The following is a 27350-nucleotide window of genomic DNA, read 5'->3' as shown; positions in this document are numbered from 1 at the left end:
ATCAGCGCTGGTGCCTCTTGATCTCAGTGAAGCATTTGACACTGCCGATAACAGCATACTTCTTGACAAACTGGAAAACTGGGTTGGGCTTTCTGCCATTGTCTTAAAATGGTGCAGGCAGGTCATATTTACTTTACAAGGGAGAGGTTACCATGTCAAGTCAAGTTAAATCAATTTATACAGCTCTTTTACAACGCCGATTGTGTCAAAGCAGCTTCAGTGTCAAACAGGACAATAGTGCAACAGAATTAGATTTGGCTGTACTTCTTCATAACAACCACTGAATAGTTTAGCTCCCCAGTACTTAAGCGAGCTCTTAACACATTATACTCCATCACGTCTATTGCGGTCTCAAAACTCTGGCCAGTTGATAATACCTAGAATATCTAAATCAACTGCAGGCGGCCAATCCTTTTCCTATTTAGCTCCTAAACTGTGGAATAGTCTTCCTAGCATTGTTCGGGAAGCAGACACACTCTGTCAGTTTAAATCTAGACTAAAAACACATCTCTTTACTATGGCATACACACAGAACATTATTAACTCTCATTATTCAGATCAATTGACTGATTGTTAGGCTGCATTAACTAGGTCAGCCGGAACCGGGAACACTTCCCATAACACCTGATGGACTCGTTACATCATAAAAAGAGTGGCATCTACGCTAAAGCCGAGCTCAGACTGCATGATTTTCAGACTCGTCGGGTCACAGTGCTCTTTTCACACTGCATGACTGAACAAGAGTCCGGACAGTGGACCTGCGCCTGGACATGACCAGCTCATCCTGGAGTGTCTGCTGAGCCGTGTCAATTGGTGTCTCCTCTGAATTTACCTCACCGGCACGTCATCTTTCCAATCTTCCAATAACGTCGATCTTTCATGTATTCATACTCTTGTGTAATCAACGCACCATCCTAAATAAACCCGTCTCTTCCGTGATACCCTGAAATGTTGAATATTCCAATCTAATATGATTTCTGACCTGTAAGGTTGCCAGAATAATAATCCTCCACGGTGTGTTAATAGGCCAGAGGAGAACTGGCACCCCGACTGAGTCTGGTTTCTCCCAAGGTTTATTTTTCTCCATCATGCCCTGATGGAGTTTCGGTTCCTTTGGTCGCCTTCGGCTTGGCTTGCTCAGTTGAGGACATTAAGGGTGCGTTCACACCTACCTTGTTTGGTCCAGAATTTCTGACTTTTCAGTTTGGTACGAACCAAAATTACAGGTGTGAAACCTCCTGCGGACCACGGTCTGGACCAAAATTAACATACAATTTATACAAAGCTTTCTACAAAACAAAACTTAAAGAAGTGGTCAAAATCATTTCTGACTTGATGTCTTATATTGCACATCTGTGCACGTTTCATAATCAATATAGCCTAGATGAAATTTAAAAATAACATTATAATATTTAAACATAACTATAAAAGAAAATACATTGTTTGGCTAAAAAAGTAGCTTAGTCTTCTCCTCCTTTCCTGTCGGCGCCAATAAAATGTTTGCAGAACGAGGACGTTCATTTGGTGGATTAGCCTCGAGTATAGTTGGTGCTGCAGAGAGTAATGCCATAATATTAACAGTATTGGCAACAATATGCGTCTGTTCATTCATTCTTGTCAAAGTTAGCCGCTGAATTGACAACACACTGACGTCAGACGCACGTCCGCTAACAAACCAATCAATGTTAAGATGCAGCCCACATAGATGATGACGTCAGGACGCCAGTGCGTCATTTAAAGTTATTTAGTGCGCTCGCATAACTGCAATGTGAAAGCAAACCCAAACTAACCAAATGGATATAATGTATCAAAACACGAACTTTGGTTTGGACCTTGGTGCAGACTTTCAGGTGTGAAAACGCCCTAAAATTATGATCCAAGTTATTCAACTATATAAATGGTAAATGGACTGCATTTATATAGCGCTTTTAACAGACCCTATGGCCATCCAAAGCGCTTTACATTTTCCCTCACATTCACCCATTCATACACCGACGGCGATGTCAGCCATGTAAGACACCATCCAGCTCGTCGGGAGCAGCTGGGGTTAGGTGTCTTGCTCATGGACACTTCGACACTTGGTCAGGTGGAACCGGGGATCGAACCACCAACCTTCTGGTTTGTAGGCAATCTACATGAACCACTGCCGCCCCATTAATATACAAATAAAAATAATGATTTATGTCTTATTTGATTCTATAAACTATAATACTGATCTGCCAACATTGTCTCTCTCTGATAAATTAAAATAAGCTGATAACATCACTGTTTACTCCAGAACGACTGTACAGCCCAATCTAATTCTGCTGCAGTATTGTCCTGTTTAACACTGAAGCTGCTTTGTTGACAATCTTCATTGTAAAATGTCATGGATGTCCCTTTAACATATTCTGTTGCCTATAAGCAATGCCACATCTAATTAGAGTATTAGTAGAGTATAGTTATTTACAGTCAGGAGAATAATGGTCCCTTTTGGACAATATAAAGTGTTAACAAACTGTTTTTGCAAGAATTAACATGTCAGGAATTATGTAAAGGAAGACTTAAGAGTGAAGAAATGCAGTGAAAAAAAACAACAACATTTATCTAAGAAAGTCAGCTGAAGAATGTGACCCAGGCCACAGAGCCCCGAGGGGACAGTAGAGTTATGGTAACGGATACCAAATCAGAACACAGGAGGGAGTGGTTTAGTCTGAAAGATTTAAAGGAGCCAGGTATTTACCCTCCTGTTGAGCAATACACGTCTAACCAGATACATTTCTCTGTCTTCTACCAATCAAAATGCTCTAGGGAAACATTTCCTGAACATTAGCACTATAAATATGACCAAAGAACCCAGTTGACTTCAGACTTCAACTGAAGAGCGTACCAGACGACTTCATTCATCAATATACCGAATACACACAAGGAGCCCAGGTGAGACACCGCTTTAAAATGATACGAACAGGCAGTGTTATGACAGTGTGAACAGCCACCTGCAGATTATGAGCTGTTTAGATCTCGACTGTATTGCAGGAAGACTCAAAATGCATTAGGAACTCAAATATATCCTCAAACTAATCAGATGCAGATGTCACTTCACCGCAGGCAACGGTTAGAAATTATTGAATGCATTGCATTCAGTGAAGGAGGGATTTATGCCTTATTTTGGTAATTTTACTCATTGGGCAACATTACTATTAACTAATTCAAAACCCATAACCACAATTACATATTATTACTTAATCAATTAGTTAATAATCATGTGCCCCAACAAGTAAAGTCATAACATAATGATACCTTTATAAATCTTTAGCTAATGATTAATTAAAGCAGACATCTGGAAGTTGAAATGCATGGCTTTGACCCCTTGTGGTAATTAACATGTTAATTTACATTATTAGTTAATATAATATGTTATTAAGGAATGAATACATTATGACACATTTAGCTAATAACTATTTAATGATTACTTAATCTATTAATCATGTAGAATCTGATGCAGTAATCATTAATAAATGGGTTAGTTCACCATTAGTTATACATTAACTCATGATATTCTGTGCATAAGTTAAGCATGAATTAATGATATTAGTGCACCCGTATTGTAAATTGTTACCCTTATTTTTATGGATTTTTAGACACTGAATTAGATTGCATTTTACAGATTTTTAAAACAATATAAGAACAAATGAAATCAGTAACACGTCAAAATAACTTTAGAATGATAAAGTAGTCACTATTAAACTTCAAATGTATAAATATCCCCATTGTTCACTGTGATTTCCTGCAGCCATGGCATCAGAGCACATTGAAGTGGCAGCTCTAGGAAGACCTCTGTATCCTGGGATGCTGTATGACTGCCGTGAGGATTCCTTCATGCCAGGTGCTGTACTGTACCCACTTAAATGCTTTTTATTCAACCAAATGTGAATCAACATTACAGTACATGTGAGGTCATGATGAGACATAAGAAAGCACAACAATATTACATTAATAATCTTATACAAAAAACAACATGACCCTGGCAAAAAAGGAGTAGGCTATACTTTATTTATTTCAAGTATATTTTCTTTTTCAATAGTATATTGTAATTATACTAATAAAAAAAGTTTGTAAAAGTATATTACCATCATAATGTTTAAAACACTTTAAAATAATTGTAGAATATTTTTAAAAAATATATCTTAGAAAAATATCCCTAAAATGAAAGTTCTGTGTACTTTTTGTGCTTATTTGAACACTACTTTAAAATATATTTGTATGTTCAAAATAATCATTGTAACAATGCACTAAAAGTATTTTAAAAATACACTATTTAATACCCTGAAGTTGTTGTCCCATCTGTTCTGTGTCTGGCACTCTGTGGGACTTATGTTGAAGGTCATCTGTGCATTGTTTCTGTGTCCTGTTTCTGTGTGGTTTTGTAGTTTCTCATGTTTATTAGTCTCCCCAGGTGTTTTCCATTCAGCACACCCCTTGTTATCTCATTTAGCTTGCCTTTCCTGTGTGTATATATAGCCCATGTTTTCTCTGGTTCTCTATCGGTCCTTTTTTAAATGTATGCAGGTGTATGCCCAGTGTAACCCAGTGTGCCTATCTCGTTCTCTATTTCCATTCTGTTACGTGAAAGAAAGTCTTGTCAGGCCGTTTAGCAAATCAATATAATCTGCTGCCTGTCACTTGTCAAATTAAGACTAAGGTGGGGGAAAGAATGTATACTGTTAAGTTAGCACGTCTAAACATCTGTTCAATTAAGAACAAATCATTTCTAGTCAACGACTTAATAATCACAAACTACCTTGATTTTTTGCTTCTAAATGAGACGTAGCTAGAAGAAAACGTCTCGGTTACGTATGGTAACCCTCATTCCCTGAAGGAGGGAACGAATTGGGATCAGTTCTGGGAGCCCCTATCAGCTTGGAGATATAGAAAACGGGCCAATGAACATTGGCGTGCGTGCTTTGCATATCGCACCCGCCCCCGCGGCGTGGGTATAAAGTGGAAGTGATCCCCACGCACTGTTGTTTTTCACTCAGGAGCCGAACCCGTGGCTCGAACTGCAGTGATGGTACAGCAACTGTGGCGACGGGACGTACGTCTCCGTTCCCTCTTTCAGGGATCAAGGGTTACCATACGTCACCGAGACGTTCCCTTTCAGACGGTCACTTCGATGTACGTCGGAATGACAAACGAATTGGGATCCCTTTGGAAAACGCCACCGTTACTACCACTTCCAGTGCCCTGCTAGAGCCCCTCAGACCCCGTCTGTACCGGACGCGGAAATTCCTGCAGGGAGAGTCACACTGCTGTTCCACAAGACCTATTCAGCAGACTATTGGATAACACTGGGAAAGCGTGGCCTGGGGGCCGCTGCGGAAGCCACATCACCCCAGAGGGAATTACCATGTGGAGAGTGCACCTATGGACTGGCCGTGGGCAGTGCAACACACGGAAGTCTCAGGGGTGGCCCCGGCCTTCTTAGGCAGGGGAGCAACACCGCACTGAGATGGCAGAGCAGGCTCTACCGAGGGCTCACCGTAGGGAGCCGTACCGTGGAAGAATACACATATGGGACCGCCGTAGGGGTCACGACATATGAAACCCAGCCTAACAGCAGTTCCACCAATGCATGCGAGTGTTAGACGCGGGTTGCGGAGGACTCAACAGACATGGAGTTTCCAGAGGTCTGGATGCGGATGCCAGAGGGTGCCCCGTCTTTTAGTCAGGAGGTCCTTCCTCAGAGGAATGGGCCAAGGAGGTGCTGTCGCAAGGAGCACTAGTTCCGGGAACCACGTCCTGTTGGGCCAATACGGAGCTACCAACAGGACCTGCTCCTCAACCTCCCTGACCTTGCACAGTGTCTGTGCGAGAAGGCTCACTGGGGGGAACGCATATTTGCGTAGGCCCCGGGGCCAGCTGTGTCCCAGGGCATCCGTGCCGAGGGTCAGGGGATAAAACAACTGGCAATGGGCCGTGTCTGGGGCTGCAAACAGGTCTACCGTGCAGTCCCGAAGCGGCTCCATATCAGCTGGACCACCTGGGGATTGAGTCTCCACTCTCCCGGGAGAACTGGGTGTCGTGAGAGCTCGTCGGCTGCACGATTGAGCAGACCCGGAATGTGAATGGCACGAAGTGACCTCAGATGCTTTTGACTCCATAGCAGGAGGTGGTGGGCGAGTTGTGACATGCGACGGGAGCGTAGACCACCTTGTTTGTTGATGTAAGCAATGGCTGCAGTGCTATCCATACAGACCAGAACGTGCTTGCCCTGAAGCAGCGTCTTGAAGCGGCTCTGGGCAAGACGAACTTCTAACAACTCCAGGCAGTTGATGTGCCATTGCAGTTGAGGCCCCGTCCACAGACCTGAAACTGCAAGCCCGTTGTATGTGGCACCCCAACTGGTGGATGAGGCATCCGCGGAGACAATCGCATGCCTGGATACCTGTCCTAGGGGCACCCCCGCCCATAGAAATACATGGTCCAACCACGGGCTGAAGGTTTGGCGGCACCTCAGTGTGACTGAGACACAGACTCGGTCGTGTAGCCAGCGTTGAAGCTGTCTCATATGAAGTAATCTGAGTGGCATGACCGCGGCTACGGATGCCATATGCCCCAGGAGCCTCTGAAATTGTTTCAGTGGGATCGCTGTCCTGCATTTGAACAAATTCAAGCAGTTCAACACCGACTGGACGAGCTCCTCTGTGAGGTGCGCTGTCAGGGCGACCAAATCCAGCTCCATCCCGAGAAAAGAGATCCTCTGCGTGGGACAAAGTTTGCTCTTTTCCCAGTTGACCCGAAACCCCAACTGGCTGAGGTGCTTGAGCACCATGTCCCTGTGTTCGCACAACTGCTCTTGCGACTGGGCAAGGATCAGCCAGTCGTCGAAGTAGTTGAGGATGTGAACACCATGCTCTCTCATGGGAGCAATAGCCGCCTCCGTGACTTTTATGAAGACATGGGGCGACAGGGAGAGCCCGAAGGGTAGGACTTTGTACTGATATGCTCATCCGTCAAACGCAAAGTGTAGAAACGGTCTGTGTTGAGGGAGAATCGAGATGCAAACCAGTCGATCGATGCAAACCAATCTTGGGGACGGATGCACCTGAAGATGCATTTCTGCGTTAGCATTCTGAACGGCAGCCTGTGAAGGGACCGGTTCAAGAATCGCAGATCCAAGATCGGACGTAACCCGCCGCTTTTCTTGGGCACAATGAAGTATGGGCTGTAAAAGCCGCTCTTCATATCGGCTGGAGGAATTGGCTTGATCGCGTCCTTCGTCAGTAGGACTGCGATCTCCGCCTGAAGCACTGGGGCGCCCTCCTTTAACACAGAGGTGAAGTGAACATCCCTGAACTGAACTTGGGGGGATGCCGGGCGAACTGAATCGCATAGCCGAGTTTGATGGTACGGATGAGCCAGCGGGACGGGCTGGGGAGTGCTAGCCAGGCCCCCAGCGACCGAACCAGTGGGACCAACGGCACCACAGACGTACCCGTAGTGGAGCAGTGCAGTGGCATGCAGGGACCCGGCCCGGATGGCATGGTAGCAGCCAGAGGCGGGGTCTGTGTGCGCGGGGCAGCACCTACCTGCTTCCACTGAGGGGGATTGCTGCCAATTGGAGAGGCGTTTGAGGTTGACAAGGCATGGGAGTGTCGACCACCGCCAAGTGTGCTCTCTTGGCACCCAGAGATTTTGGAAACTGCTCTTTTTGTGAAGTTTTGGGTACCACTGGCACTAGGGCCAGTGGCGGAACAGATGTTAAACACAAAAGACCCCCCAGTCCGGGGGAGGAATTGGTGCTGCTGCCACTCCCTGTAGAGCAGTCTCCTCCATCTCTGGGCGGCCTGTCTCAGGGTCTCTTACGACGGCACTTGCCATCTGGCTTGGCAGCGGCCTGAGCGGACTGGACGTCCTTCCCACGGCCGGCACCACGCTTACGCCCGGGTGGTGGCTGCTGCCGCTGGGCAGGGGCGGCGGCGGGCGGGCATCCTTGGTGATGGACAGGAGGAGGTGCTGCCACTGGCGGCGGGGTGGATGCAGCAGCGGACCGCCGGGGCAGGATGTGTTTCTGTTGCTCCTCCCTCACGGCCAGCAGATCTTGATGGTGTTCATGGTGAAGACGAGCGATTGAACAATGTCTGCAAGCGGTGTCTTCGGCAGGGTCTGCATGGCGGCGGCGATCTTCTACCTTCCCGGGTTTCGGCAGAAGTGTGACAAGGTTCGTGTGTGTGTGATGGAAGGAAGAAGACAGGGTCGGCGAGACTGGGACTGCACACTTTTATTGATCAGACTTCTCTTTAACATAACGCACAAGGGCACTTTTCTTTCATATACTCAAAACTCGGTAGGCAACGTTTCTCAGCTCGTCAGCTTCAGCTCATTCAAAATGCTCAGGGTTAGCAGCAGCAGTCCCAGTCCTGGTCTCTCTCACTCTCTGTCTCTGCTGCCGTTTTAAAGCCGTCTCTCCAAGCCAATTACTGCAATCAGACACAGATGTGAGTCATTTGCACTTGACCTACTTTCTCCCCGCTTGGTCTTGCTCCCTCTCTCCCGCTACAGACCTTGCGGAACCACGCCCCCTCTGCCACATCACTCAAAGCAAGGAGACTCTGCTTTTAGCTATTATGCCAGCCGCAGTTGGAACCAGCTTCCTGAACAGATCAGATGTGCTCCAACAGTAGCCACATTCAAATCCAGACTCAAAACACATCTGTTTAGCTGTGCATTTACTGAATGAGCTCTGAGCACTGTATGTCCGACTGATTGCACCTTATCTATGCTTGCTCAGACTTACACACCCTCCAGAAGCTTGTGTTCTGCGAGTGAGCGACGCCTCGTGGTTCCATCCCAAAGAGGCATGAAATCGCTCTCACGGACATTTTCCTGGACCGTTCCCACCTGGTGGAATGACCTGCCGATCTCAATTCGTGCTGCCGAGTCTGTAGCCATTTTAAAAAAAAACATCTTAAGACACATATTTTCCAACTGCACCTGACTAATAAAGAATAGCACTTAACTATCCATTATTTTTTGTTTGTTTGTCCCAAAAAAAAAAAAAAAAAAGTGTACTGTGCTAATTAACTGAGACTTCTTACAGCTCTTACAGGTTGTTGGCCTTGTTTGTTTCGTTGCTTCTTTTGCTCTCCCCTTTTTTGTAAGTCGCTTTGGATAAAAGCGTCTGCTAAATGATTAAATGTACATGTAAATCTATGCATCATTTTTTAAATTCTTTTGATAACTGTTTTATTTTACCTTTGCTCTTATCTTTGGTTCATCATTTTATTATTTTTACTTCTCTTTACAACTGTATATTTCTATTTCTTATTTCGTATATCTGTTCATTATTACTTTTGGTTAGGGCTGTCTGACTCAAAGAGATTTTAAAAAGAGAGCAGTGTGCTTTGCTTCTTTCTGCTTGTGGTAGCAGAGAGTGTAAATAAGCGGACTCAAGAAAGAGGAGGCCCTGCGGGGCATCGGTAACGTCCCCTACAGGATCCCTTCTTGGACTGACTTGTAAGGTCCAGGAGACATTGCGAACCTGCTGCATCTCTTCTCAGATAGGAGTACCTGAATTTAGAATCAGGCAGATAGGAATCTATCTGGAATCTGTTTTTTTTTCCCTCTTTACAACTGTTTCTATTTTTATTTTTACACATTGTATTCTTTTTAATGCATTTGTTATCCCTATTAATTCAGTTCTATTTAACATTTACATTTATGCATTTGGCAGACGCTTTTATCCAAAGCAACTTACATTGCATTCAAGGTACACATTCAAACTTTTTTTTTTGTCAATTCTTGCTTTCCCTGGGAATCGAACCCATAACCTTGGCGTTGCTAGTGCCATGCTCTACTGTTTAAGCTATAGGAAAGCTATAAAAAGCTATTTAACCTGTTAAGCTGACTCCGAATTTTTGAAAAAAATCCTAAGAAATGCAAACTCAGACTAAAACAAATACAGTTTGTGAATCCTTTGCACTAAAAGCATAATTATGGTCTCATTTGAAAGCAGACACCTGGCAGTTTACTGTAAAGTCAAAATGATAATATTTTTCATAATCAAAAAAAAAGCTATAATAAGCTTCAAAGTTTTGTAAAGTTATTAGAAATTTATTTGTATGATATATCTTTATGAAAATAAAATTGAAGTGGGCCTTGGAGAAATCTAGAAATGCACTACAGCTAAAGCCACAAGTCTGACCATGTTATATTTCAGATCTGAAGATGATCAGTCTAAAACTCTGAATTTTATTAAACGTTTTACAAGATCGTTTCATGTAATTTTATTTTGAGATATCTCTAAAATATCAACTGATGTTTATTGCCATGTCTTCTCAGCTTTCATTCGCTATTTTGCCTCTGTTGTTTAGAGGTGCAAACTGCCCTATTCAGTTTGTCTCCCCGGCACACATTCACACTTCTGCGGACTGGTTATGGCTCTAATTATTATTCTTTTGTCTGCATTTTAATTACTAACAATTCTCTATTCAAACTGTTCTATTCAAACCTCATTTCTAAATCAAACCTCTCACTTTACCCTCACTGAGACTCTATCAAATGCATTTCGTCCAAATAAGCATTTCAGTAGTTTTACATTTAGAAAATGTTCATAAAAATAAAGTATTTACTCAGTGGCAGGTGCATCTAGGGCAAGCTAGCATGTTAGCTTAGCACACCAGCAAAACAACAATTTATACGATTAAAATCATGTTTTATTCAAAACTTGCTTCATATCACTTTATAATTTATAAGTCGAGTGTTTTATATAACAATATGTGATCTCATGTAGCTTCGGGTCAAAAAATCTGACAGAAAATATACAATGCTAAAAGCTATGTGGAATAGCATTGCATTATAAATATCATCTATTATGAAACCACCCAACATGGCATAAAGAACACAGACCAACCATATATTGCCGCGATTGTGTGTTTATTGTCTTAAAACGTGTCTATCTGCATTAAATAGCGATCTGACGATCTCAGGAAGCTGTTTTGGAAATGTCAGATACTTCCTGAATGTCACATGGTGTGTCTGTTCTTCATGTGTTCCACATTGGGTGAATTTTCAGTAGTACAGCTTTCCAGCGCCCTCCGGCTGCCAGAATGAATTGAAAACACAGCATATCACTGTCTACTGCTCTCATAATCACACATCCGCGGATTTTGGATAAAGATTGAATAAATAATACTTCTCTGTATAGAAATTTGACTCAAACATGTGAGAATCTATCAATACACTTTTGAAGTAAAAGCCCCGAGGGAAGTTGTTTTGTCGAGTGTCTTCATGACGACCACAGAGGAGTTTTTTATGAATGGGAGCAAATGACGCGCATATTACAATCAAAAGGTTGCGACGCCCATGATCATATTCATAACTCCTGGCACATATTAACACATTCTGGTCACTATAAGACTTTGAGAATAAAAGAGAGGTAAAAAAATTAAACTTTAGTCTTAGATCTTTTTAATGATGTATAGTTTGTCAAGGTAATTACTTACATCTGATAGTAATTTTGAGCTAATTTAAGCAAAGAGACCTTCAGCACGTCCTCGTCCTCGTGACGGTTATCAGGTTAAAGCACTTTGAATTGCCATTGTGTATGAAATGTGCTATATAAATAAACTTGCCTTGCCTTGCCTATACTGTTCCCCGATCCTGGTTCTTTTTGGTTTTCTTTGGTTTTACTTTAGTGTTATTTTGTTCCATGTTGTTTGTTCATTATTAAATTAAATTAAATTATGAGGTGGTTTAAATTATGTGGTGGCTGTCTTGTGTACTTGGGAAGAGCACAGGGCGTCCTCCAGAGATTCAGGGGCTGTTACGTAGCAGCCTGCTGTCATCTCGGAGGAGATTCCAGAGATGCCCATTTGTATTTCCTTGCCCTGGCTAGCATCTGTCCTTGTCCAGAGAGGGCTCCGTCCCGTGCACTGAGTCCAGAGAGGGCTCCAGTTCCTGCACCGCATTCCCGCACTGGCTGAGCTCCTGCGGGAGCAGAGGAAATAGCACTGCTGCGGCAGTGGAGAAATTAGCCAGAGAAGCTGAGCTCCTGTGGGAGCAGAGGAAACGGCACTGCTGCGGCAGTGGAGAAATTAGCCAGAGAAGCTGAGCTCCTGTGGGAGCAGAGGGAACAGAACTGCTGTAATAGTGGAGAAATTGGCCATATAAGCTGAGCTCCTGTGGGAGCAGAGAGAACAGCACTGCTGTAATAGTGGAGAAATTGGCCATAGAAGCTGAGCTCCTGTGGGAGCAGAGAGAACAGCACTGCTGTAATAGTGGAGAAAATTAGCCAGAGAAATTCAGCTCCTGCCAGAACGGAAGGAACGACTCTTCTGCAACAGAGGAGAAAGGGTTAGATGAACAATTGGAGAAACAAATTGTGTATCCAACTGGGACTCTTATTTTGAAATGTCTGCCTGATTATAGCGGGATTCTCCTTCAAATTTGTATGAGGGAGATACTGTCTGCGTCCCAATTAGTCTACTTATACTACGACCTAAAAGTATGTGCTCTTTTTGTGAAGAAAAAGTACAGATTTTGAGTGTGTAGCAGAAAAGTATGCAAGCTATGGGACATACTACTTCATCATCTTTAACCGACTTTGTCGCTTAGTTACGCGCATCCCGGCAACACCGTTTAGCTGCCATGTCAATCATCGTCAGATTTGTCACAGTTAAAACCCTACACAATCAGTTCAAGTTCCTACCGCATCGGATGGAAATGTAGCCACACGTTGATTTGCCATGTGTGGGTCTTTAATGCAGAGACTCACCTCATGTGTTTGCAGTTTAAATGTAATGACACATTTATAAGTTGGCCAAACGTGTCATTACAAAAGTTCACAATGCTGCTGCTGTGTTTGACCCCCTTTCGCCAACAGAACTGCCTTAATTCTACGTGGAATTGATTCAACAAGGTCCTAAAAAAATCTTTAGAAAAGTTGGCCTATATTGATAGGATAGCATCTTGCAGTTGATGGAGATTTGTGGGATGCACATTCAGGGCACGAAGCTCCCGTTCCACCACATCCCAAAGATGCTCTTTTGGGTTAAGATTTGGGGACTGTGGGGGCCATTTTAGTACAGTCAACTCATTGTCATGTTCAAGAAACCAATTTGAAATTATTTGAGCTTTGTGACATGGTGCATTATCCTGCTGGAAGTAGCCATCAGAGGATGGGGACATGGTGGTCTCTACCATCTACCATCTGACTCTACCATCTGAATGTCTCAACAGAAATTGAGATTCATCAGACCAAGCAACATTTTTCCAGTCTTCAACTGTCCAATTTTGGTGAGCTCGTGCAAATTGTCACCTCTTTTTCCTATTTGTAGTGGAGATGAGAGGTACCCGGTGGGGTCTTCTGCTGCTGTAGCCCATCCGCCTCAAGGTTGTGTGTGTTGTGGCTTCACAAATGCTTTGCTGCATACCTCGGTTGTAACGAGTGGTTATTTCAGTCAAAGTTGCTCTTCTATCAGCTTGAATCAGTCGGCCCATTCTCCTCTGACCTCGAGCATCAACAAGGCATTTTCTCCCACAGGACTGCTCCATACCGGATGTTTTTCCTTTTTCACAACATTTTTTGTAAACCCAATAAATGGTTGTGTGTGAAAACCCCAGTAACTGAGCAGATTCTGAAATACTCAAATCGGCCCGTCTGGCACCAACAACCATGCCACGCTCAAAATTGCTTAAATCACCTTTCTTTCCCATTCTGACATTCAGTTTGGAGTTCAGGAGATTGTCTTGACTAGGAACACACCCTAATTACGAAATTGAACAGGTGTCCCTAATAATCCTTTAGGCGAGCCATAAGTGTGGTCATGCTTTATTTAAAATCTGAGGCTGTTATGTCCAAAACTAGGAAGTTTATGAAACATTTTCTAAGACCATGTTGGGATTTTTTTTAGAGAAGATGCTATCAAATAAGTTTGTTGGCCTGCAGACACCCATTTGCAGTCTTATGTCTAATGTCTGGCAAGGAGAACAGCTCAATTAATGCTACAATGTGCTCACTCTGCGATCATTTTACACCTTTCAATGTATGGGACGTAATTCTCATTATTATTTGTTATGAATATTTTGTTTTTTTAACAGCCATTATTCAAAGTCATTATAACATATATGCCTGCTTAAATGGCCAATTAACAGTGCAGTATTTAATTTTAAAACAAAGGCTCTTTAATCTCCAAAACAACTGCTACTGTAAATTAAACTTCTATAAAATTGGACCTTGCATGATACAGGGACATGGGTTCCATTTGATCCAGTTATTTAAGGATATACCAGCCATTTTGGGACCTTTAATGAAATTCCAGAGAGCACTTTATTCAACCTATTACCCGTGTACTTCACACATGAACTTTGATATGTTTTTGAACTTTGTTTATACATAATTTGATATTATGTTTTTGTATTTTGCTAGTGTGAATTGACATGGTAAAAAGGTTGAGGTGAAATGAGTGTTGCTGTACTTTAATAATACTTAATATAAAATATAACTAAAATTGCATTGAATAAGATTTAAGAGTTATGTTTATTCTGTGTTAACTGAACTATTAATGTGGCATGTTTCCTTTTTAACAAATCATATGACTGGTTATGGGTTTAGTTAAGCTTGGGATTGTTATAAAAGTGCACTACGTAAAGTTGTTCCAATTTAGCACATACAAGTACACTAAATAGGCTTTAAGTTAGGCTTTTACACAACTTAATTAAAACTTAAATATACTTTGTACAAAATCAGTTGTTCCAAAATAGCACATTTTAAGTTAACTAATCATTAACACACTTCAGGTATACTGATAATTAGTCTGGATGCAAGACTAATTATCTTATCAATTTTGACTTGGGGTTTCTTCAACAATTCTTTGTGTCCTCATATGTAACTATTAAAGTCATTTCTCATTTCAGGTGTTACTCTGTGGGATAAGGATTCACTGAGTAAAGATTTAAGCTCCCATCCCAAGCCCATGACAGATGTGAAGTTCAGTAGCTCCGACTCTCTCTCTAGTAAGGCCAATCTCCTGGATGTAAGTGCTTCCCTGAAGGCCAGCTTCTTAGGAGGGCTGGTGGAGGTGGGAGGATCTGCCAAGTTTCTGCGTGACACCAAATCCTCAAACCAACAGTCCAGAGTAACAATGTATTACAAAGAAACCTCAAGATTTGATCAGCTCACTATGAAACATCTGGGCCACATCACCTACCCTCAGGTGTTTGATCAGAAAACTGCAACTCATGTGGTCACGGCTGTACTCTACGGAGCTCAGGCCTTCATGGTGTTTGATCGGAGACTTTCAGAAGAGGAAAAAAAGCAGGAGATTGAAGGAGCACTGAATATCATGGTCAAAAGCCTCCCTGGTTTTTCTATTGAGGGAAAAGGTGCTGTAGAAATGACAGATAGTGATAAGAAAAGGGCTGAGAGCATTGATTGCACATTTCATGGTGACTTCCGCCTTGATCAGAACCCTACCACTTTCATAGAGGCCCTAGACGTGTACAAGAAGCTCCCCACTATTCTAAAGAAGAATCCAAAGAATGCAGTTCCAATCAAAGCCTGGCTCTATCCTCTTTCTAAACTGGATACAAAAGCTGCTCGGTTGGAGAGAGAAATCACCACACGTCTGGTTTCCAAAATTGAAGGTATAATGGAGGAGCTGGGAGAAGTAGAGAGGACATGCAATGACCTCTCCAGAAACACATTGGTGAATTTTTTCAGCGACGTCCAAGAGAGACTGCGCTTATTTCAAAACTCATTTAGCATTTACCAAACGGTGCTTATGAAAGCAGTGGCCAGAGTCTTGCCTGCTATACGAGGAGGAGAGATGAAGGAGAAGTCGCTTGAAGACATTCAGAAGATCCACTATAACTCCCCTTTTAGTGCTGACAGGCTTAACCAATGGTTGGAAGATGTAAAGTCTGAACTTAACCACTTAACTTTGTACACCAGAATGCTGGAGGGAATCAAAACTGAAAACTCAGACGGTCTCAACACCATGCTCCTTGATCCTGATATTGATGTTGTGGTGTGCTTGACCTTCACATCTCTGAAGTATGATGACCCGTATCTTTCAACCCTGAAGGAGTTTCTGGAATCTGAAGAGTTTAAAGAGCTAGATGTGGTAAAGAAACCACTTCCTATCACGTTTCGAGCATCAGAAGAGTGGTTCAAGAATCCTGATCTCATCTCAAAGATGAGAGAGACCATTTCTCTTTTCAGAGGTTTTGCAGAGGCTAATAAAGAGGAAAAGAGATACAGATTCATTATTTCTGCCATATCCGATCCATCCAGTCCACGCTCCTCCATCCGTCTGTATAAAAAAGGGAAGCTGACAGACACACAGTTCCAGCCCGTGTCAAAGCCTCCTCCTCCAGAAGTGAAGAAGGTCCTGGAGCGCAGTGTGACCCTGAAACTGCAGAAGTCCCCAACTGGAGAAACTCTGCAGTACAGAGTGGAGTACCAGAAGGTGAACAGGGAACAGTGGGATGCCATAAACACACCTGATGAAGACTTAACTCTGACTGGATTGGAGTTTGGAAAGCAGTACTTGATCCGCTGCAGGATAGTGGGTAAATTGGGAGTGAGTGAAGCCAGTGACAGTGTCAGCCCCATACCTTCAGGTAAGTGCCATATGCACATTTCTTTGCATTAAAGTGATAGTCCATCCAAAAATGAAAATTCTGTCATCATTGAATCACTCTCAAGTTGTTCCAAACCAGTATGAGTTTTTTTTCTGCTCAATACAAAAGAAGATTTTTAATATGTTTATTAAAGAAAAGCCCATAAACATGTCAAGGCACAGTACAGATAATATAATTGTTACAAAATTGTATGTATACATAATACTGCATAAAACATGCATAATAAATGTCCACATTCATATAAACATATAATCACAATAATATACTGTATGCATATTCATATAAACATACAAAACAACAGGAAGAAAAAAAGAGAAAACATATTACCTTTACCCAGATCAATCTCCCTAAAGTACTCTAAAAATGCGCTCCAAGATTTTACGAAAAGGTAAGGGTTCATTTTAAATACAAATTTAATCTTTTCCAGTTTGAGGGCAAACTAGGTCAAAAACCCAATGACGGTTGGTTGGAGAAGATGGCCGCTTCTAGTTAATTCGTATAAGTGATCTAGCCAGCAGTGTGCAAAGTAAAATGGTATCCATCTCTAAGGCTGTTAGTCTACATTTTTTCCAGAAGAACCCCAAATAAGGCTGTCAATGGGTTGGGGTCTATTGCTGTAGTGAAAATGTCTGAGAAACAACTAAATATCTGTCCCAAAAACTTAATAGCTTAGGACGGGGACAATGAGGGACAAAAAGAATGAAAACAAAATGTGTACTCACTCTAGGTGCTTTGAACCGTGCCCCGGTCGGTTCGTTTGGCTGGGCCTGGCCCGATTGGTTGGGCTCGAGGTTCGCAGGCAGTATGAGCACTCACCGTGTTAGAGCATGGAACACCTGTGCACTACTGTCATTATGACAACAACAAACACCCAATTATTACTACTTGGATACACTTTTCGATTAAATCAAGTTTATTTAGGTTTATAACAACTCTGGTTATCACATTATTGCTTAACATAATTTGTACTTTGCGAGTAAAGCCGTATATTCCTCCTTCAAAGTCAGCTGCATCTGTAATGATCTTCTAATATGTGCAGTGCAGTCAAGTGAAAAATCGCTGCATGGCATAAATGATAAATCTATTAGCCAGTCTATTAGTAAAAGTTTTTTTTTCCGGTCTTCAAAACAAAAAAAGTTGCATCATGAATGACGCAAGCTCCAGCCCGGTATGTTAAGTGCAAGTGTGAGTGGGGGCCAGCGGGGTAGTGGAGAGGGGGGCAATCACACCTGGGCACGGTACAACAACACAGCGTCGACAGGTGGGGTCTACGTCAAAAATATCTTACAGAGTTGTACCCTAGACCAATGAATACAGTGCACTACCTTAAAGTGAATAAGCCTATGCCTAGAGCTAATTGAAGAAGAATGTATCCTTTTCAAGATAGCGTCCCAGGTTTCATCTTCTAATATAATACTGAAGTCCTCCTCCCAAAGAGATTACAATGATCCAAAGTCAAGTCAACTTTATTTCTATAGCGCTTTTACAACGGCGATTGTGTCAAAGCAGCTTCACAGTGTTAAACAGGACAACATTGCAACAAAACTTGATTTGGCTGTACAGTCGTTCTGGAGTAAACAGTGATGTTATCAGCTTATTTTAATTTATCATAGAGCGCCAGGAAGACTATTCCAGAGTTTCGGAGCTAAATAGGAAAAGGATCGACCGCCTGCAGTTGATTTAGATATTCTAGGTATGATCAACTGGCCAGAGTTTTGAGACCGCATTAGACGTGATGGAGTATAATGTGTTAAGAGCTCGCTTAAGTACTGGAGCTAAACCATTTAGTGCTTTGAGTAATAAGCAAGATTTTAAAATGTATGCGATGTTTAATAGGGAGCCAGTGCAGTGTTGACAGAACTGGACTAATATGATCATACTTCCTGGTTCTAGTAAGAACTCTAGCTGCTGCATTTTGGACTAGCTGGAGTTTGTTTATTAAGCGAGCAGGGCAACCACCCAGTAGAGCATTACAATAATCTAGCCTCGAGCTCATGAATGCATGTACTAACTGTTCAGCATTATGCATTGAAAGCATGTGCCGTAATTTAGATATATTTTTAAGATGATAGAATGCGGTTTTACAGATGCTAGAAACGTGGCTTTCAAATGAAAGATTGGTATCAAAGAGCACACCCAGGTTCCTCACTGACGACGAGGGCTTGACAGAGCAGTCATCAAGTGTTAGACAGTATTCTCGGTTACTACTTGTGGAGCTTTTCTGTCCAATAATTAAAAATTCAGTTTTATCTGAATTAAGTTGCAGGAAATTACTATTCATCCAATTTTTTATATCAGCTCTGCATTCCGTTAATCTTGTGAATTGGTAGGTTTCGTCAGGGTGTGAGGAAATATAGAGCTGAGTATCGTCAGCATAACAATGAAAACTAACGCCATGTTTCCTAATGATATCTCCCAGTGGAGCAGATACAGGGTGAAGAGCAGCGGTCCTAACACTGAGCCTTGCGGTACCCCATACTGAACTTGTGATCGGTGTGACATCTCTTCATTTACTGCTACAAACTGATAACGGTCAGATAATAACGATTTAAACCATGCCAAAGCAGTTCCACTAATCTAGGTGAAAGAGTCTCTATGTGCTGGGATTTAGCTGGAAAATAAATTACTTCACTGTATGCTAATTGCATTGATTTAGAGTGTCGTTCCCGCATATCCAATCTTCACTTGGTGGGAATTCCGGAAGGTTTAGAGGGCCCACAACCAAATATTCCCACAAACAAGAATTCAGCTTGATTTTTTTTGTCATTCTGAGGAATCCAGTTGTTTTTTTATGGAATCTAGTTTATTAATTTTTCTACCTCAGAACGAAAACCCTAGCTAATTCTTGTTTTTTGTATTTTGGAAAAAAAAGAAAGAAAAAGGAACCGTTTTCTAACTTTTCTGCTTTCAATATTAACCTGATAACCGTCACGAGGACGAGGACGCACTGAAGGTCTCTTTGTTTAAATTAGCTCAAAATTACTATCAGATGTAAGTAATTACCTTGACAAACTATACATCATTAAAAAGATCTAAGACTAAAGTTTCATTTTTTTACCTCTGTTTTATTCTCAAAGTCTTATAGTGACCGTAATGTGTTAATATGTTCCAGGAGTTATGAATATGATCTTGGGCGTCGCTACCTTTTGATTGTAATATGCGCGTCATTTGCTCCCATTCATAAAAAAATCCTCCTTGGTCGTCATGAAGACACTCGACAAAACAACTTCCCTCAGGGCTTTTACTTCAAATGTGTGCAGATGTGGAGAAATATTGATAGATTCTCTCATGTTTGAGTCAAATTTCTATACAGAGAAGTATTATTTATTCAATATTTATCCAAAATCCGCGGATGTGTGATTATGAGCGCAGTATACTGTGATATGCTGTGTTTTCAATTCATTCTGGCAGCCGGAGGGCGCTGGAAAGCTGTACTACTGAAAATTCACCCCATGGGGAACACATGAAGAACAGACACACCATGTGACATTCAGGAAGTATCTGACATATGGACATATCCACACAGCTCCCTGGGATCGTCAGATCGCTATTTTATGCAGATAAACACGTTTTAAGACAATAAACACACAATCGCGGCAATATATGGTTGGTCTGTGTTCTTTATGCCATGTTGGGTGGTTTCATAATAGATGATATTTATAATGCAATGCTATTCCACATAGCTTTTAGCATTGTATATTTTCTGTCAGATTTTTTGACCCGAAGCTATATGAGATCACATATTGTTATATAAAACACTCTACATATAAAATATAAAGTGATATGAAGCAAGTTTTGAATAAAACATGATTTTAATCGTATAAATTGTTGTTTTGCTGGTGTGCTAAGCTAACATGCTAGCTTGCCCTAGATGCACCTGCCACTGAGTAAATACTTTATTTTTATGAACATTTTCTAAATGTAAAACTACTGAAATGCTTATTTGGACGAAATGCATTCAATAGAGTCTCAGTGAGGGTAAAGTGAGAGGTTTGATTTAGAAATGAGGTTTGAATAGAACAGTTTGAATAGAGAATCGTTAGTAATTATAATGCAGACAAAAGAATAATAATTGGAGCCATAACCAGTCCGCAGAAGTGTGAATGCCGGGGAGACAAACTGAATGGGGCAGTTTGCACCTCTAAACAATAGAGGCAATACAGCGACTGAAAGCTGAGAAGATGTGGCAATAAACATCAGTTGATATTTCAGCGATATCTCAAAATAAAATCACATGAAACGATCTTGTAAAACGTTTAATAAAATGCAGAGTTTTAGACTGATCATCTTCAGATCTGAAATATAACATGGTCAGACTTGTGGCTTTAGCTGTAGTGCATTTCTAGATTTCTCCAAGGCCCACTTCAATTTTATTTTCATAAAGATATATCATACAAATAAATTTCTAATAACTTTACAAAACTTTGAAGCTTATTATAGCTTTTTTTTATTATAAAAAATATTATCATTTTGACTTTACAGTAAACTGCCAGGTGTCTGCTTTCAAATGAGACCATAATTATGCTTTTAGTGCAAAGGATTCACAAACTGTATTTGTTTTAGTCTGAGTATACATTTCTTAGGATTTTTTCAAAATTTAGAAATCAGCTTAACAGGTTAAATTAAATAAAAAAACTGAAATGATTGACTGATTTAGCAATCTTACTGTAAACATTCTTTGTGAAATGAATGCTCAAACATTTCCCCACCAATTCGCTTGCCTGTAAATTTCATCCTGGGTTGGTAGGGCTTGTCATCTTCCCTGGCAACCATCCGAACATGTGTCCCGACCAAGCGGTAACCTCCTGCGATCTCTCTTGAAGCCAATACGGAAGTAATGTAAACTGCAATTCCTCAACTGGCCACTAGGGCTCCAGAAGGGAGCAGAATCTCACTGAGCCCAATGGTAAAATTCTCAGCTTTACAGCAGAAAAAAAAAACATGCTTACAGCCTGGTACAAATTGACCTTCATGACAACTGTGCCATTTAGCCGCTGTCTACATTCCTTGCGTCACAAGTGCCGCCCACATCCCGCCTCTTTGCCCATTTTCTGTTATCCGAGTGACACGCGATGACGTGCTCGCAAGATGGCAATGCCCAGCTCGTCTCTGCCTTACAATTCAGAGCGGCTTATCAGAATCCTATGGGTGACAGACACTACGGCCATTTTTACAGTCTGTGGTCCCGACCTCAGCAGACTCGTAAGAGTCCATGTTAACGCCCAGCTCACAAACCTCGCTGCTTGCGGATGTCTGAACAGTTTTGTGTCAGTGTCAAGGTCAGCATTTTGCATGGATTCAGTTGCCGTTTCATCGTCGTCGTTGTTTAAATCCTTTATTTAAGAATAATTCCCAATTTTACTTCTCTTAACCCCTTGCCTATAACTACTGTTACAACCCCTTGACTTGAGGAGAAGCAACATGAATGGAGAGGCCATACACAATCCAATTGGCAAAATAATAAGCGTTTAATCAAAAAGACTGACATAACGGCAAGTAAGGATTAAAATAACACCAATTACAAAAACACATCAAGCCAGGCAAAAGAACGGGAGACAAGGACCAATACGATTACTTGTGCAATAATGCTCATGACCAAGTATCCGCCACCACATTACTTTCATTGAACGAATCACCAGCGGTTTTATGAATTAAAACATATTCATCCGCAAGAACAGCCGCCTCCGCAGCGGTCATCACTTTATGTTCGTTTACAAACATTGCGACATGCTTGGGGATAATGTTTTTAAACTGTTCTAGTACTATCAGATTCGAAAGACCTTCAAAGCTATTAGCACTCAGTGATGTACACCACCTGTTAAAATAACTTGTCAGTTCTCTAGTCACTTCTACGTGTGTTTTTCGATCAGCTTTCCTCCATCCCCTAAACCGTCGCCGATATGCTTCAGGGACAAGTTCATATGCCCTTAACACCACCTCTTTTACAAACTTATAGTTCTTTCGATTTTCAGAGGAAAGTGAGATGAAGGCTTCCTGAGCTTCACCCTCTAAAACGCTTTGTAGTAGGAGTGTACACTCTGCATCGTTCCAACCTCTATCCTCAGCCAAGCTTTCAAACAGAGAAAAGAACACATCTGGATCTCAATCATTGAATCTTGGTAAGAGTTTAATCAGCTGTAGTAAACCCGACATTCGATTTCCACTCATCCCCGAAAGTTCCTGATCATCCAGAGGTTCAGCACTATCCCTACTGAGCTTCCCTTGCCCGATTCATTTTAAACGTTCCGCATCCTGTGCCAATTTCACTTCTTCCATTTTAGTTTGCATTCGAAGCGTTTCAAATTTACGTTCTTGGTCTCACTCTTGCATTTTTAGTTTATGTAAAACGAGTTGTCTATCTAATTCACGTTCTTTGTTTTGTATACTAAGGAGTTCTAACTATTGCTCGAATGTTAACCCAACAGGTGCTAATAACGCATGAGGGATTGAAGTACCTTCAGATATCACCTCTTCAGACTGGGTCTCTGCAGTTAAAATAAATCTCTTTTAATTTTTCCTCTACTGCCTCCCGAAGAAGTTACCTTTATACTTTCTGGAACAGCTCATTTAAAATCGAAATGTTCAGCTACTTTAAACAATTGTTCTTTTGACAGACCTCCTAATTTCTCATTCGTAGGAGCAGCTAAAAAATCCTGTAACAAATCTATTTCGGCCGGCTTTGCTATAATCCACAGAACGAAAAAGTTATACTCACCTGAAACAACTGGTCAAACATCCACTACCAGAACTCTTGTATAGCCACCCCACACCCAACTAATAATTAAACAACTAATTATCCTCAACCCTAGTCTTCAGTACGCCCACATGCAGCTCAACTACTAACCAGTCTACCCACGTTCGACGCACCAAAAAAACAAACAAAAAAAAAACCTAAAATAACAAAAAAGCATTAAGCGCTTCTTCAGCTTAACACGGGGTTTCTCATGGCTTATTGCAGTCTAAACCGCACCATCTGAGCAATTTAAGTGCAACTGTCGGCCATGTTTCTCTCTCCTCTCCAATCCAGGACCACTAAAAAAATCATTTTTGTATGACACTCCCCAAAACTTATCTTCCTAATAATACCCCATTTTGAAACCAGTACTCTTACAAATTATCCAAATTATAATTCCAATCAAAGAATTATCCAAATTCTACAACCTCCCGAGCCAATCTCAGGTCAGTTGCGGATGAACCCCATACGTTACAACACCAAGACTCGAGGAAAAGCAACATGAATGGAGAGGCCATACAAATAATCTAATTTGCAAAATAATAAGCGTTTAATCAAAAAGACAAACATAACGACAAGTAAGGATTAAAATAACACCAATTACAAAAAACACATCAAACCTTGACTGGAGAGGATGAGAGCCAACAGGATGTCCAAGCTACCAGGACCGCAGAGATCACGCTCCCAGCCTTTTGTCCCAACACACCATCTCTTTTCTTGTCAACTCTCAAACTTCTTATAAGCAGTATGGTCAATCACCGTCAATTCTCCACACCTGTGTCACAGCGCTCAACCTGAAAACACACACAACATTTACCCAGAGACCCCTGCTGGACAAAATCAAGTACTACTCGCCCATGAGTCGTCACACTACCCATTTTGGCAAGTGGTTAATTTTGACATACCCCAAATAAAAGGGCTGGCGCTCACATCTTTATGGGTAGACACATAAGCATCACATATCTAGAAAACCAACGCTTAAGAGTTTAAAATTCAAGACTCAGAATTACTCAGACTGTTTTAATATGAAGATATACAGGCTCACACATTAAAACAAAAATACAGAAATATTATTTTTAAATGTATTAAATTTTTTTTAACTGTAGTATAACAAATTATAACCACAATTAAAGCTGGGTGCACACTGTGCGATTTTGCCCACAAGTTGGCAGTCTGAGACAAATTTTGCAAATCCTAAAAGATTCCTCTGATCCTAGACTAAAATCCGACATCTTTGATTGTTAGTTTGACATGGTCAACGGCAGCCGATTAATGACCACTGCGATCAAATTTTACCTCAGACGAAATTCTGGCAGTGTCAGAAGACAAGCCTTAGAGCACAATCCTTGACTTCTCCTATGACAACCATTCAATATCTCGTTTTTTCAAGACAAACTATGACCAAAACGAGAGCTAGAGATTTCTTTGTAGCCTCAATTTCAGTCCCGCGTTTCAATTTGAAAAGTCTGCATTTATTTATTGATGATATAAAACACTGGACGAGTTTTCTTGCGCGCGTCCGTTTTTAGCGTTTTAAGCATATTGTAAGACTATGTCATGTGAGTGTTTAGCAAAGACTAAGAGAAGATGCTAATCATTATTAAAAAATAAATTTGCCTTGCCTGGCCTGGCCTGGCCTGTAAAATACATTCTCGCAGTCTACTAACTAGTCTTTCAACTGCTCAATTCACAGTGTATTGTTCTCTTTCATAGGTTCACTTTGACGCTGCATAATGCGTACGCCCATGGGCGTGCCGATTGTCTGAAGGCCTTATAGAATCACGCCAATTAATTGGCTGATGGCGCAGCACCTCCCCTCTAGCTCATCCCCTTTGAGCTATACTGGCGCGCGCGGCATCTTCTCCCCAGATTTCTCTGCCTTCACGAAGCGGTAGCATCGCTCCCTTCGTGCGATTTATCTGACCCTTAAAAACTGGATTTAAGCATCTTTCTCCATGGATGGCGGAACTTTGTTCTCCTAACTGGTGAAGTATATGATGGAGTTTCGTTGTTGCCCCGCCGATACATTATACATAAATATATAATGTATCACTTACCATGCGGGTAATCGCTCGAATAGAGCGAGTGATTACCCGCATGGTAAGTGATACATTATATATATATATATATATATATATATATATATTCCTCTGCCGCGCGCCCGAGGCGTGGCCTGGGGTTCGGACGTTTAGCTCTAGGACATCGAGTGTGAGCGGGCTATTTCCCTTCTCTCACTCCCTCTCCCGAGCGCTCGCTATTAAAACTATTTGATCCCCAGCCCGGAAGCATGTTAGACCGTTTCTTTCGGCCTGGCTGACATTTTGCTTACGACAGCGTCCGACTCTGAGGATTTCGGGCCTGTCTCGTTTGACGACGCTCTCCTGCCTTGTGCCAGGAAAAAGCGTGGCCTACTCCGAGCTCATCGACGCGCTTCGTGCACGACTGAGAAACTTGCGATCGATTGGCCTTATGTTCCCCACGAATCGGATTCTTCTAAGCTCGATTACATTTTTTAAGTGTGCTAGTGCGAATCGCACGGTGACAAGGAAACTGCCGTTTTTCAGCGATCTGCACAACTAGGTCTCCAGATCCTGGAAGCAGCCGTTTTCCGCCCGCCTTACTGATGTGGCAGCCGCTCACTTCACCATCCTCGTTGGTTCTGTGGAGCATGGTTATTCCGCCATTCCGGCGATCGAAGACACACTGGCCTCTTATCTTTCAGCGGTATTACGCCTAGGGCTGTTTAGTGCACCGCATAGCCAAGTATTTCGGCCTTACGGGCTCGGCAGGGCACTCGATGGCTGGTCTGGTGGCCACTAACGCCACCTTTGGTTAAACCTCACTGAGAATCGCGACAAGAAGGTTTTTTTCTCCTCTACGCACTCTATTTCTTAGGGGGATTTATTTGGTGAGGACTGTCAACATCTACGTGGTGTTCTATGTGTATCATAGTCATCCCCCACCTACCACGGTTTGTGGTCGCCCCTTTCCAAGACAAAGACCTCATCGGTGCAGATGAAGCGGCCTGGCAGAAGCTTTCCGCTCCTGCCCCGCCGAGTCGTTTCTGACCCTCCGGGCAGGGAAAAGAGTCAGACCGAACGTTCGGGGCTGGGTCAGACTGCGCAAGCATTTCTGTCCGCCTCCTGGCCGCTCTCCGAGTCCACCCCCTTCACACTCTTCTCTCGAGGGGTAGGGTCGGCTCAACCTCTCACCACTCCCACGCCAAGAAATGGAGACACTTTAGGCTTTCTCCCCCTGAGTCCGTCGGATCCCATTTCCACTAACCGTTTTCTAGGAGACACGGCCCATTCTCTCCAGTGGTCAGTGGACCTTACGCTTCCCACTCAGGTCATCGCAGCCTCCTCGCCGCATATGGACGCAGTCAGCTTTCTGTTGCGGCCGAACGATCCCTCCAGCCCTGTGAACACCGTTAAGAGTGTGTTCTTACCATCCCAACAGACCGCCTTTTAGGGGTCTATCTGGATTCCGTGTCATGCAGGCCCCTCTGGACCCTGCCCGGATTTCCAGTATCAGGACATGCCTGGCCCACTTCAAGCCTGGCCCTGTGAACACCATTAAGAGTGTGTCCTTACCATCCCGACAGACCACCTTTTTAGGGGTCTGTCTGGATTCTGTGTCAATGCAGGCCCGTCTGGCTTCTGCCCGGATTTCCAGTATCAGGACATGTCTGGCCCGCTTCAGTCGGCACAGGGGTCGTTTTCCGTTGCCAGATGATTACGACGAACGCCTCCCTCACCGATTTGGGTGCGGTATTCGAAGGCCGTCCAGCATGAACATCTGGACATAGGAAAGTCAAGCCTGGCACATTAACTGCCGAGAGCTGAGAGCGGTCTTCCTGGGCCTTCGGCATTTCCTCCCCTTCCTCGCAGGGCACCATGTCATTGTCAGGACAGACAACATGGCGGTGGGGGGGGGGGGTGGCTCTCAGTCGCGCACCCTGAACAGGCATGCGCACCGTCTCCTCCTGTGGGCC

General features: G+C 42.5%; 1 protein-coding gene across 1 annotated transcript in view; it reads left to right on the top strand.

Moving 5' to 3' along the window:
* The first annotated feature begins 2743 nt into the window (after window positions 1–2743).
* LOC137049933 (stonustoxin subunit beta-like) overlaps window positions 2744–27350 on the top strand; it is a 35001-nt gene continuing 10394 nt past the window's right edge. Inside the window, exons 1-3 of the mRNA XM_067428678.1 lie at window positions 2744–2916; window positions 3773–3865; window positions 14896–16602. Of these exons, the coding sequence (XP_067284779.1) occupies window positions 3775–3865; window positions 14896–16602 (1798 nt within the window). The 5' untranslated portion in view covers window positions 2744–2916; window positions 3773–3774. The remainder of the gene's footprint in view (window positions 2917–3772; window positions 3866–14895; window positions 16603–27350) is intronic.

The sequence above is a fragment of the Pseudorasbora parva genome, chromosome 20 (assembly GCF_024679245.1).
Source record: "Pseudorasbora parva isolate DD20220531a chromosome 20, ASM2467924v1, whole genome shotgun sequence".
NCBI classification, from domain to species: domain Eukaryota; kingdom Metazoa; phylum Chordata; class Actinopteri; order Cypriniformes; family Gobionidae; genus Pseudorasbora; species Pseudorasbora parva.
This window is presented reverse-complemented; position numbering and strand designations above follow the sequence as displayed.